Source organism: Hermetia illucens, chromosome 4, assembly GCF_905115235.1.
Source record: "Hermetia illucens chromosome 4, iHerIll2.2.curated.20191125, whole genome shotgun sequence".
Taxonomy (NCBI): Eukaryota; Metazoa; Arthropoda; class Insecta; order Diptera; family Stratiomyidae; genus Hermetia; species Hermetia illucens.
The window spans coordinates 3,062,458-3,076,601 of record NC_051852.1 but is presented as its reverse complement, the minus strand read 5'-3'; the positions used below and the strand labels follow the sequence as shown (position 1 = coordinate 3,076,601).

Below are 14,144 nucleotides of genomic sequence, written 5' to 3'. Positions count from 1 at the left end.
TGCCGAATTATGCAACTTTAACCTGAAGTATAATCAGACCAGGCCGCCCAGTGGTGGTGAGAATTAGGTGCTTTGACGTATAGGGTTGCTAACAGCTCTCTTGTAAGTGACGAATTACGCGTGTGTGTTTCCTTGTACATTTTCACAAAGCCGGCTGAAATGTTTGTTTTATTGAAAGTGGTAATGCGACGGTTACATTGATTGACTATGATGATAATGTGGTGCTGGAGGGACGCAAATAAGGATTTATCCACTCTATGCTACGGAACTTCAACTTCTGTTTCGTATATTTGGATGATGTTCTGGTCGCGTCTTCATTCGAGTCTAGGCATTTAGAGCATCGAGGGCAGTTTTCAACGTCTCCTTGAAGCCGGTCTAGTTCTTAACGTTGAGAAATGTAAACTTCTACAATCGCAGGAGAGATTCCTGATTACATTTGAAGGCATCCAACCAGACCCAGTGAAGGTACAGTGAGTCCTAGGGGGTTTTACGTGAGTACCTGTCTCGTGGACTTAATCCCACGGTCTTCTTAAGACACAGATTGATTTTGTGACCACAATCAGAGCCCCGCTAAGACAAGCAACAACGGTACCAAATGCATGGCTCAGCATTCATACTGGTGAATGCAAGACCTACCAAAATCTCTACCGAGCCAAGGAGTACGGCCCCCGTGTTGAAACGCAACACCACGCTGACACCCGAAGGTCACTGTAAGCAACCGCAACCCCCCTGAAACTCCCACTAAGGAGCCAACCGCAAACAAGCAAGCTGTACTCATATACAACGGGAGTTCACCCGAAGTATGAGAGTCCAGGGGCTATCCCGATTTCCATGGTACCAGTATACCCCTGGTAAGGTTTCGTGACCAATTTGCCACTTCAGATGATCGCCCTGATCGCCCTAATTAGGCCTTTGGAGCATTCGCCTAATGCATTACGGCCGGCAAGCCAAAGTGAGTACAGCGTCTCCCGGTGCCACCACTATGGAGGTTCTCCTCAGCCACTTGGTTTTGGTTTGGTCGACAGGGTTGCTGTCCAGTCTTCCTCCCGCCACCTCTGAGCACCCCAGTCAAGGTGCAGGCGATTTCGAGCTTTCTGCTTCCTGTTAACTGTTAAGGATCTCAGAAGGTTCTTGGGCATGTTTAACTTCTCTCTCCCAGCTAATTGTTTGTATAATACATTATTGTAATGTAATTAAGTAATTTTGATTTCAGTCTTATAAAAATTTATTTCAATTAATTTTCAGCTTCAACTATCCGAGGTTATTATGCAGACACGTAAATACATGGAAGAGCTGGTTGGTGGCCATGGAAACGTTTTAACACATCACAAGACAATTAAGGATTTAGAAAAGTATTACAGTAATATGGGTGATAACAAAGACGTTAAGGAGTTCCTCAAGAATGTTACCTCAGATAAAGAAGGGTCAGTGGTTTGTCATGTTTGGTGTATTTCAACATTGCTCTTACGTTAACATTTCTCCAAACAGAAGCGATGCGAACGTCCATAATTGCTTACAAATCGAGTGTAGTATATTTTCTCGTAAAAATTCTGTTTTGAAATACTTCGCATTGCTTGGTCACATATGATATTTTCAATGTAAACTCACCGGAACCCAGGAGCGAGCTGTAACTGGCTTCGGACTCCATTTCTTAAGTTAAAACGAAGCCATTTCCAGCAGCTCCTTGAATCAATAACAAACACATACAAGCTCTCTAATTGAACGCAAATTATTACTTTGGTTAACATGTTAACAATTAAATGTATACAAAACTTATAGGGACACTTCTTTAGATGCACAGCCCAGCACAAACGGAATGTGCGTAAGATAGATAACAACACATCAAGTAATTTTGTAAATATTTGTAAAATGAGATACAAAGAACATGTTCTCCCCCCAAAACAAAAAAGGCTTTGTCGCATATAAAATCTATATATCCCCACCACCATCTGTATTCTGCTCTTCTACTGCTATTCTTATCGCAAAACTTAGTAAGAGATAGTGAAATTCTGTCATATCTCCGTCATACTAACGTAACCAACAGACGCTGCCGCCAGTGTTGAGAATGTCCGCTTCGCATCCTTTGCTCATAAAGCGTCCAAGTAACTATGTATCATCTTCATGTTCACCTGCGTGTGTTCTTTTCGTATTTGTTGGGTTTGTGTCCCGTACTAGTTTTGTATACATTCTGTGTCATTTCGTCGTAAGCGATATGCTTGCCCATTGAGCCATTTCACGTTTTCTGAACCTCAAAAAAGTCCTGCAATAGCATCTCAGAGTTGAGCCTTTTCCCTTCCATCCAAGAGAATATATGGCATGACATTGTGTGGCGTTGGAATCCTTTAGACACTAAATACTGACGATGTTAACATTTCAGTATTCTGCATTTGTTCCCGTGGTCTGGCATCGTGAATGAGGACTGCCAACTTAGCGATACTTTCCGCGTGCCCGACCCAAAGACCGGTCAGATGCGTCGATTGATCTCACAAATTCCGCCCAAGGAGGAGGAAATGTTCCGAAACATGATTCGACGACTGAACCACATTGCAAAGGTAAGAAGCAAGGCAACATCTCCATAGTTTAAAGTAAGGACAGAATAACAGCAAGCCACCCCTTCCTCTCCCCCAGACTGCTGCGGAGTTAGATGTTCGCATAATGATTGATGCCGAGCAGACATATTTCCAGCCAGCAATCTCCCGAATCACCCTCGAAATGATGCGAAAGTACAACAAGGATAAGGCCATCGTCTTCAACACATACCAATGCTACCTGCGTGAAGCTTTCGGCGAAGTATGAACTTTTCAACCCCCGAAAAATGCAGCTCAAATCGATTCTCATCATTATATTTGTGCCCACTTGCAGGTTTGTACTGACTTGGAACAATCCAAACGACAAAACTTCTACTTCGGAGCGAAACTTGTTCGCGGTGCGTACATGGACCAGGAGCGAGCTCGTGCTGCAGCACTATCCTATCCGGATCCAATCAACCCCACATATGAAGCCACCACTGACATGTACCATAAAACGCTTGTTGAATGCTTGAGGAGGATAAAGGTAGGTCGAATGGGGGGTGCTGGGCGTAATTTCGGTCTTATGTTGGCATTCTCTTTTCAGGCTTTCAAGGATGCGGGTGAGGATGCGAAGAAAATTGGTATTATGGTTGCGTCGCACAATGAGGACACCGTACGCTTTGCCATTGAGAAGATGAAGGAAATCGGAATTGAACCTGAAGATAAAGTGATTTGTTTCGGTCAATTGCTTGGAATGTGTGATTATATCACGTTCCCATTGGGTAAATATGATTTTTTCTACTTAACTTTCGCTATTTATTCGTCGTGGCTGTACCATTTCCAACCTGTCACTTACTTACATAAATACTATACAAGATTAACTTATTGACACAAGTGTATCTCCACTGAAGTGTCCACGCCTGTGAGATAACCAGGCTCGGAAATGTGGGTGATAAGATATTTTTGAACATTGTTCCCTCTCTCTTAAATATGATGTGATGAAAGCTACCCTTTTAACCATTCTCCCCTCTCTAAATTCATCTCTGGATTTAACCTTATAGCTTAGTTTAGGGAGGACAGCTATGGTGGTATCTCCTAAATTCAAGATTGATTCGAGTAGCTTAAAGGCGCGGATCAGCCACAGAAAGATATTCCCACTCCTACGAACCTTTTGAAAACGAAAGTTTGCTAATACAACTTGACTTTGGACTAACCACACTGGCCAGCCAAAGATGTGGTGGACCCCAGAGCTTAAGCTCTATTTTAAAAGGAAACTAATCACATGCAGACGTTTTAGGACTAGGTCCAACATTACAAATTTTCTCCTTTTTGACGAGGCCAAACTTGAGGGCTGTGGAAGATAGTGGTTGCAACACTCAGAGGAAGCGTTGGTGTGGAATTTGGTCTGATTTATCTGAACCAAAAGATGTTATGTCCTTTTGGAAATCCATGAAGGGATTTCGTGGCTACCTTAGTGACAGGCCCCCAACTTGGAATACTAGCAACAATGTGGAATACCTGGATTATCTAGCTGAGCTGCACTGCATCTCCTCCCTCTTTTCTTGGTCTTCTTCTTCTTCAGCCTTTGTCCCGTCGTGATCGGCTTCGCCATTTGGCTCTATCGAATGCCTGATATGGGTGCAATCTCGAGGCTTTCAAATCCCCATCCAGCGTATCAAGCCACCGTTGCTTAGGTCTGCCTTTTGGTCGTTTACCATCGACTTCGATGTTCAAACCAATCTTACCAAGTGAATTCTCGTTTGCACGAATTGCGTGACCATACCATCGAAGACGCCTCTCTCGCAACTTTTCCACGATCGGTGCAACCCCATAACGATCGCGGATATCCTCATTTCGGATGTGATCTAAACGTGTGACAGCACTAGTCCAACGTAGCATCTTCGTCTCCATTACCGCAAGATGTCGTTCATTGTCTTTTATGGTCGGCCAACACTCAGAACCATAGAGAGCGACTGGACGGACGACATTGTGGTAAATTTTAGATTTGAGACGTTCGTTGATATCAAGATACAAGCTCTCGGTCTTATGAATATTTCATCGTAGAAAATCCTGGCCCGCTTTATTGATCCAATGCCACAGATTCTATTAAATAGAACCCATGGCTCTTGCACCAGCAAAATATGGGGCAGTCCTGCAGTTTTATCAGCTTCGCTGCCAGCAGATAGGAGGACGCTCCACCTCCCTCCACACCGTACCGCCAGAAATTCGATTTCCTCGTGTTTGATTTATCTGAAAAAAGCCGCACATGGAGGTACAGCAGATCCCGTGTCGTCATAAGAGGTCTCACCTCATTCCGCAGAACATTCGTCTGTTTCTCATAAGACCCTGACTGGTTTGCAGTGTCCGGTTTGCATAGATTCAATCACTCCAACTGGCATCAAGTCGGTTTCTTTCACGTCTCTGGCTTTCCTTCTTCGGCCTGTTGCGGAAAAGGTGTAGGAGAAGTTACTAGAAGGTAGGATTCACTCTGTAGTCCGTTCACCAGTGTGAACTGTATGCACTATCCTCTGCGCACAGTTCCATTGTGGAAAAGCGTACCGAAATTGCTGCAATTTCCTCTATATTGTGTGAGTCGAAGACCATCATTGTTCTTCGCTCTCAAAATGAAAATGATGCTCTACTGTTTCCTGATATGACTGAATTTCAATCTATCTAGGAAAAAAGAGGAGTACCATATGGTGACTTCCCTTGAGCACAGTCAGACCCTTTTCGTCCAATTCGAATACAAAGTTGAAACCCTCCACGTTTATTCCTGGAATTTATGAAATTTACCCTCCAGTGTCCAAAGGCTATGTGCGGCCTTTGTCCACCCAGCATGCGGATGATGTTCTCTGCCTTTCTTCGAGGATCGGGTAACCAACATCCGCAGCCGCAGTTGAGCCGACCACCAGAATTCAAAGCCGGGTGTACCTGCAGGGGCCACTTTAAGGCAGCTTTATCAGTGCACTCAAAATTGAGAAGCCCATCGCGATTGTTAAATCTTGGCTTCTTTCTAGGCTCCAGCAGGCATTCTTGAAAGATTTTAAATTGTTCCTCTGACATTTTGCCATCCTTGGAGGTAACTCCCACGGCAGCGGTCAGAATTGAGGTTGCAGCTTCCGCATACGTCCTCTTCTTTCTGCCTTCGCGTTCGTGTTCCTATGGAAGGGACCAGCTTCATTAAGATCTTTCTCGCTGATTTGATCTAGTCTCGGTACACCGGTCCTAATCTCCGCGGGACGTGCGGATATAAGCCCTGGCGCAGAGCACAATAAACGTTGGCCACCGCAGATGTGTTCGTCTTACGCTTCTTCGCGTATTACTGCTGACAGAAGAGTCTGGTGCATCTAATGTGGATCTCACCGGGGTTACGAGTTTATCCCCACCATCTGCCGAAGATTCGTCCGATTTTTATGAACGTTACCGCACCTAGTGGTACAGCCATATCCATGTCCTTATTTACAAGGCGCTTCATCTTCTTTCGCAATGCTTTCTTCTGCTGCGGGCTTGAGGTTTTCCCAAGCTCAAGATGTCTTGGCTGCTTGGATCTATTTTCACATACCGGCGTTAAACCAGTAGCATCCACATCACCAGCTTCCCTTTCTCCTGCTCTTCCCGGTTCTGACAGGCAGGATTGAACTTGTAGTCCTCCCTCCTTAGTGGCCGAAGTTCCCTATTGCCGAATCTTCTTCTTCTGTTTGCGGGTAAATTTGAGCTGTAATACCGCGGACGGGCTGTATTCTTTAGCGCTGAAGTGAGTTGGACTGATAAATCGCACCTGATCTTCGATAGTCTGGTGGCTGTTGTTTGGCTGGCCAATGTACTCCATCAGATTTTGTATCATTGATCCCAGCTCTGTGTGTCAGCCTAATTTCGAGAAGGTTTCTTTGTCTGTTCACACCCGTTTCTCTCAAAAATGATTATACCTAATGATATGAAATTTGTTAAGGAGGCTGAAACTGTGATTTCCACGTATGCGATGAGTAACATCGTTCTTCATTAAGTTTAAGGGGAACTCCCCATATATGCAAAAAGGGGATGGACATTATTTTCCTCAAATATAGGCAAGTGGGGTATCAAATGAAAGGTCGCGATAAATACTTTTTGAATCTGGTGTTTGTTTGGATACTAGTTGCAAAGAGGGAGATGGACGGCAGGCCAGAGGAGGGGATTACTTATTTGTCGACCCCATTCTCAGAAACTCTCCTTCTTTCTTCTTTTTCTTCAGCCTTTGTCCCGTTCACAAGCGAGGTCGATTCGTCGTGATCGGCTTCGCCATTTGGCCCTATTGAATGCCTGATCTGGGTGTAATTTCGAGGCTTTCAAATCCCCATCCAGCGTATCAAGCCACTGTTGTTTAGGTCTGCCTTTTGGTCGTTTACCATCGACTTCGATGTTCAGATCAATCTTGGCAAGTGAATTCTCATTGGCATGAATTGCGGGACCATACCATCGAAGACGCCTCTCTCGCAACTTTTCTACGATCGGTGTAACCCCATAACGATCGCGGATATCCTCATTTCGGATGTGATCTAAACGTGTGACACCACTAGTCCAACGTAGCATCTTTGTCTCCATTACTGCAAGACGCCGTTCATTGTCTTTTATGGTTGGCCAACACTCAGAACCATAGAGAGCGACTGTATGGACGACATTGCGGTAAATTTTAGATTTGAGATGTTCGTTGATACGTCGATCACAAAGGACACCAGTTGTGGAACGCCATTTCATCCAGGTTGCGTTAATGCGTGAAGCAATTTCATAACGCAGCTCTCCATTGGCTGATAGCGTTGACCCGAGGTATTTAAATCGCTCAGTTCTGGGCAGATCACTGCCGCTGACAGTGATTGTGCCTGTTTCATGGGGATCGGTCGTCAAAAATTTAGTTTTACTTAAATTCAATCTGAGACCGTGTTGCATGAGGCGATCATTCCATTTTTGAACAAGTTGCTCGAGATCATTTTTGCTATCAGATGCTAGGAAGACATCATCTGCATAAAGCAGTGTGTAGGGCGCTGGACGTTGGATATCCCGTGTGACGGTGTCCATAACAAGAACAAAGAGGAGTGGTGAGAGGGCGCTTCCTTGATGAACACCAACAGAGACACGAAGCGGTTTTGATACACCCGCCATACTTCGAACTTTACTTTTCGGATCATGGTAGAGCAGGTTCATAACTGAATTTAACTTAACACACTTCAAGGCCTTGATTCAATATGGATTGTTGCACCAACAATTATTAATAATTGGATATAAGGAAATGTCGGCTGCAGTGCTTCGCCTATCCTAAGAGCTTTGAAAAATCTGTCGTTGTTCATTTCCGCGACTTTCTGCGTGCAGGAAGGGACTCACAGTATGTGCAACGCTCTTACCAAACCTACTGCGATCCCTTCAGAGAAAGCAACCCTTTTTTTTCGTTTCCAGTCTCCGCTTTGCAGCCTACTAGGCCGCATCTCCGGCGTGCTGTATTCCTATCAGATCTCCGACAGGTGTGACGTATGCCCGTAGTCTAAGCAGCTGTAATATTTGGTGAGGGCTACCCGCTTTCGTATCTTATATACCACACAAATAATTCTGATTTTCCCGCTGTTAAGAAGTTTCCTTGTGAAAAGTATCCAGGTTTGATTTCATTACTTGATCGTCTCTTCCACTTCGAACTTTTCTGTGAGACAGTCAAGATCTCGGCTTATGTCCAATTTCATCTGACCAATTACTTTCTCTGGGCGTCTTTTGGGAACAGGAGCACTGCAGGGTACTAGAATTGTCATCCACGCACCGGCTGCTGCCCCGCACCCCCGGCACCCGTGTTCATACTGGCAAGTGAATCATCTGACGGGATTTCCTCTTTAGTTGCCGTGCCCATCATAAATTAATCGGACGAGTTTAATTGCAGTTGTGGTGAAGGGCAGAAAACTTGACAAAGAAGACACAGACAAAGTTTGAAAACCGAAACACCTGTGCTCGTCAAGGAAAAAAGTCAAAAGATTCAGAACCAATATTTATTCGTACCAGCAAAGGGCATGCATGTATCATTTACAAGTCAAGTTAACGCTGTTACAAATGAAATTAACGGTTCAACAAATGAAATTAACACTGTAGTAAATGAAATTAACGCATTTTTTAAGGATAAATAATAAATAAAGTGTTAAGTACTAATAATGTATAATTAGATGAGCTCCGAGCCTCAGCAAAGTTAAACTTCGTCAGATATCGATGCTCAACAACGTCCATCCGGGTCTTCATCTAATATTCGAACAAGACGGAGGAACCGAGGTCGTTATACTTCGTACAGAAAGCGACAATAAGACCTCCTGATAAAGTAGTATGAGGACGGAAGCAACAACTGCCGCTTACATAAAATACGAGACAGCCAGAAGCATCCTCCGGCAATATAAAAAAAACCTATGTTCTTTGCTGAAACAGAAACGTGGTGATTATCGGCGGAAAAAACTAACAGATGAAGGGTTAGCCCAATTTGAAGAATGCGTGGAAAGAAGCTCATCTATTTTCATAAAGGAAATTAGGCGCTAACTTTCTCTAAAAGGGTTCAGTGTAAATATATCGGAGGTCAACAATCGGTTGGCAAAAATGTGGCTTCACCCTGAAGCTTTCGCACTTCCAGGTAGATAGTGTTAACGTCCCGCACACTATTGAGCTTAGAAATGAGTATGTCATTAAATTGAGGTGTGAGCAAACGTAACAGAAAATGTTTTTTATTGGTAAGCGTGACTTTAATTTAAACTTTCGGTGTCATCAGGATCGATCAAAAAAGAACACTGGAATTCGAGTAGTACTGTCAACAGTACGCAATGTCGAGCCTAGGAAATTTTCCATCATAAAATATTGTATTAACGAATGAAAAATCTTCACTGATGGTTTCGTCGAGGGCAGAGGTAACTCATCAGATGCTGCCTTACCTCTGCCCTGGGAACAGCTTGACCGAAAGTGGCGGCAGCTGTTAATCGCTTCATTTATATATAATCGCAAACACGACTTGAATGCGAATTATATTGAATTGAAATCTGTCCTAAGTTCAAACCTGGACCAGACCGTGAATTGTGAAGTGAATTTTTTGTTGAGGGTGCTGGAAGTCCTGGGTCCGCATTCACTTGATGACGGACCGGATCACTTGGGGAGCAACTTACTTCCCCTCTTGTGGCCCACAAACTTCTCTCTCTCTACCTATCGCCACTTTCGGTCACGCTGCTCCCAGGGCAGAGGTGAGGTAGCGTCTGATGAGTTGCCTCTGCTCTGGAAGAAACCCTCAGTTAAGGTTTTTTTCTTTTTGGACTTGCGTGTTTAACTCAAAAAGAGGAGTCCGTGGTCCACGAGAGAGGAAGTAAGTTGCTTTCAAGTGGAGCGGTCCGTCACCAAATGGATGCGGACTAAGGATTCCCAGCATCATCAACAAACAAAACCTTCAATGGTGAAAGATTCTGCTGCTTCAACAGGGAATTGTTGGAGAAGCTTGATCCATTTTGGCAGACGGCATTGGTGATAATGGATAACGCAAAAATCCACAAAGGCCGAGAAGTCGCTGAAGTTATACGTACTGCCGGTCTATTGATTTTATTTTCGCCTCAATACTCTCCAATGCTGAATACAATTGAAAAGGTTTTTTTTTTGAAAATAAAGGGGCACGTACGCGAAGGGTTGGCAGATGATTTTCAAGAACATAGACTCCAGGAGATGATTCAGTTGGGAGTTTTAAATGTATCGTCGTTAGATTTTGAGAAATACTTAATTTTTCTTGAAACATTGTTATTCTTAAAACGTTAATTTAATTTGTTGGAGCGTTAATTTCATTTGTTGGAGCGTTAATTTCATTTGTTAGACCGTTAATTTCATTTGTAAGAACATTAATTTGACTTGAAAATGGGATAAAACAAATGCTTTGAAGTGTTCTTGATCATGGTACATACTTTATAAAGTAGCTTTGGTTGCCATAATTTTCATAATAAGATTCATCTACAACAATATATGACTCTTACATAATATTTCAATCTTCAACAGGACAATCTGGATACTCGGCCTACAAATACATCCCTTACGGTCCTGTACAAGAAGTCTTACCCTACCTATCCCGCCGAGCTCAAGAAAACAAGGGTGTACTCAAAAAGATCAAGAAGGAAAAGCGTCTTCTACTAGCCGAAATCCGTCGTCGTCTGCTGCGCGGACAACTATTCTACAAACCCAAAGGAAACTACGTTCCCATATAAACTATTTAGCATGCAAAAAACAACAAAAAACCATTTATTTATATTTTCGCGTTAAATGCTTCGATAAATGAAAAAGAAGATTTAAGCAGAGCAACGAATCGGAAAAGACGGGACGAAAGTTGAACATGTGACATATGAAGAAATGTAGCAAAGAACAAAATAGCAAATGTCTTAGTGCGTTTCAAGAAAAGGGCCTGCGTAATAATGTTAAAAATTTACTTTATTAGTTTGTTAGATTTCCGGAAGAAAACATCTGGAGCGAAATCATAGAAAACAAAGCAAACAAAAGTGTTTCGGGAGCAAAAGTACATGGGGAAAAGACAAAACCTCATTTTGGCCTCAGTTAAATTATTTGATACGTATACGTAGCTAGTTTTCCCTCCGAAAAGAAAATGTTAATTATGGATAAAAAGCAGGAAAATCGATCGACCTGATATTATTGGATGCAATATTTAGGACCGCATGCTGTTGTGCATCGTTTGCAATGGACATTCATATTCGAATGAATCTTTTCTTTTTGTTTTTAATTTTATGATATTTATAATTTCTAATGTGATCATTTTTAAAACGGAAACAATAAAGCTCTAATGCATGCAATTCTGATTCTGATATTACTTTGTCATGTAGAATTTACAAGAAGGAAAGATAGAAAGATACACGGAGGCCCGGGGGCGATTTAGTTGAGAAACCTGGAAGGGGATGGTAGTACTCAATTATAGAAATAAAAAAAAAACAATACATTGTATTCGTGTACCTCTCTCTTACAAACTCCTTACTACTACTAATAGAACAATGATTGTAAAGAGTTTTTGCTCTAATTGTTTAAACGTGTTTATAAAGATAATTAAAAGACGATGGGAAAATATCGATAATTCTAAATGTAAGCAGGTCTGATTATATTAAATATATACAAAACTATATGGTTACAGATACAAAAAAATGAGAAACGAAATTGTTCCGTCATAACTAAATACTGTGAAAAAAAAAATGATATTAACTGTGAATCTCCCTTATTTCTTTTAAGCTCTCATGCCGGAGGTGGTGATAATTAGATACATTCGTTTTGATGTTTTGTTATAGATTCTTAAAATAATTTTCATTATATTTACTGCCAAATATTCAAATCTTTTCAATAAATCGCCTCAAAATGTATAGATAAAAGATAGAACGAGGAAATTTTGAGCTCCTTTCAGCAGTGTCTGAATTTTCCGTGCTGCAAAAATAGAATGTGAAATTTATTTTTATTTTATTTTAATATCAATTAAGTTTCGTTATTTTGTCCACTACGTCATATAGTTTAGACCCTTAATTGTTCCTATAATTTACGTTCGCTACTGAAGCGATGCGATATCATTTCATCGTTCAGGTGTTTGTCGTTGTTAAAAACAAGATAAAGGGCCGCGTCCGACAAGTATTTAGTAACCATAACCATGGGAGTACTGCAAAATGCTACATCAATATAGACTGTGTTATTTTTTAGCCATAATAGACATATGTAGGTAGGCAAACAGACACAACAGATACGAACGATTTGGAGTTTTCAAATTTAAATTGAAGAATATAAATTGAAACTACAAAACAATAAAATGGAATTCAATACTTGACTATGAAATCGTGTTTTCATTATTTTCTTTATTATTTTTTATTATATTTAAAAAAAACCTAATTTCGCAGGGCATTGAGGGGCATTAAGCGGAAAACGTAAATGGAATATTTGCTTTCAAACTACTAAAAGAAAAACAAATCCATTTATGCAATAACAAAATCAGATCACAGACTCACCAACGATTAAAAAGTAATAATACTTTTTTATTAATTGGAGAATACTAATTCTTTTATTTATTTAAACTGCACAACGTACCTAAAAATAATTAACAAGCGAATATTCACCACATTCAAATCAGGTTGATTTAGACGTCATTATAATTTGAATAACAAAAAATGGTTACTTTTCATTGCACTATTGCTCTCAACTCCATCCTAGAGCAACTGGAATAAAGATACTACTAAACTAAAACGAAATAGGAATGAGACTAATATTCAAATCAAAATGACAATAATTATAAAGACGGAATGCAAAGAAAAACTTCTTAGTATTTGTGTTTAATAAAACAATGCGTTCGTGATGATATTGTGTAGAAACTTTAAAATAAATAATGATTGGCTTCAAAAGATACATAATTTACTATTGTGAAAACTATCTAGAAAAGTAAAATTTCAAAAAAGTAAACGATCACATACTCAATTCTTTGCTTCTGTACAGAAGTTACTCGGTATATTCCTTTGATTGTTTTTACATCTATAGAAAATGCAGTATTTTGTGTTTTGTTACGTGGTTTTGCCAATCGACAAATTTAGATATTAATTGTAAAGTCAATTTTATTCGAATAAACGTGAAATTAAATGAGTATGGATTTGCGTCTCAATTCTCTTCAGTTTGTTCGGAAGGCTTGGTAAGTTAGATATGGTAACTTATCGAGGTTACCGTTTTCTTGAGTGAATCCTTTAGTCTGCGTTATTTACGCAGAAACTTTAGGATTTCTATCTCAGACAGACTACCGGGGCAAAAACACCCCCTGCTACGTCTAGGAGACTATACTGGAACTACTTGACCAGGTGGCTGGAAAAAAATTGATATTCCTACTTTGAGCTTCAAGAAATCTTCCAGTGCAGGAGAATCCCACCCCTGCCACTGTACTCTTGTTAGACCTGCGTTTCGCATATTACCTTAAGGTAGTTGTATTCCTCTAGGATGTGCTCCTACCCCGTGGTTTAGGGAGCCTAATCTACTCTGCCGTTTATTCTATCAATCTGCCTCCATTTTACCTTAAGAATACCTTCAGTGTAAACTCTGCTCCACATATCTGCGTTTTGCCGCATAGCCTCAATTATGGTCTCCGGAGACACTTGCTGCCCTTCCACCGGACGGTGATGACGACGGCGCTCCCACTTTTTGCAGAAGTCAAAGGTGTGGCAGGCATCAACAACCACATTCTTGCAGTAAATATAGTCGAGCGACCACGATTTTCCGATTGTGTGCAGATAAGATGGAAAATACCCTTACCAATTGAAGAGCTGGATTAGATAGTAGTCAGCTTCACCATTCTTTCAATTGAACTACGGCCGCCCGTCTTTCACGAGATCAACGGTCCACATGTTCCTCAATTCTCTTTCCCAGGGTTGATTACTAGCAAATTATCGTATGAGCCATTTCTAAGGTCCGAACTAAACATAGCCGCTTCCAATATGACCCTCATTCCACTCTGCTCTCCCTAGTTCTCATAGAGTATGAGGGCCTTGGAGTGTGTTAGAGCACTTCATTCAAGACCGTAACACTGCAGGATTACAGTACACTAGGAGGCAATGTTGTCAGCATTGCGCTCACCGGAGATTATTACCCCGATTTGACTAAGGT

The 14,144-nt window shown here is 41.3% G+C and overlaps 1 protein-coding gene across 8 annotated transcripts in view; it reads left to right on the top strand.

Annotated features, from left to right (window-relative positions):
• The window catches only part of LOC119654166 (proline dehydrogenase 1, mitochondrial), an 85,726-nt gene extending 73,336 nt beyond the window's left edge, over positions 1 to 12,390 (top strand). For 6 of the 8 annotated variants that reach the window (XM_038059327.1, XM_038059332.1, XM_038059333.1 and 3 more), the window contains 7 exons: positions 1,246 to 1,424; positions 1,780 to 1,818; positions 2,378 to 2,552; positions 2,629 to 2,790; positions 2,863 to 3,054; positions 3,115 to 3,292; positions 10,524 to 12,390. In XM_038059327.1, the coding sequence (XP_037915255.1) occupies positions 1,246 to 1,424; positions 1,780 to 1,818; positions 2,378 to 2,552; positions 2,629 to 2,790; positions 2,863 to 3,054; positions 3,115 to 3,292; positions 10,524 to 10,729 (1,131 nt within the window). In that variant the 3' untranslated portion in view covers positions 10,730 to 12,390. The remainder of the gene's footprint in view (positions 1 to 1,245; positions 1,425 to 1,779; positions 1,819 to 2,377; positions 2,553 to 2,628; positions 2,791 to 2,862; positions 3,055 to 3,114; positions 3,293 to 10,523) is intronic. The other 2 variants (XM_038059335.1, XM_038059334.1) reach the window with 2 other exon arrangements.
• The last annotated feature ends 1,754 nt before the right edge of the window (positions 12,391 to 14,144 follow it).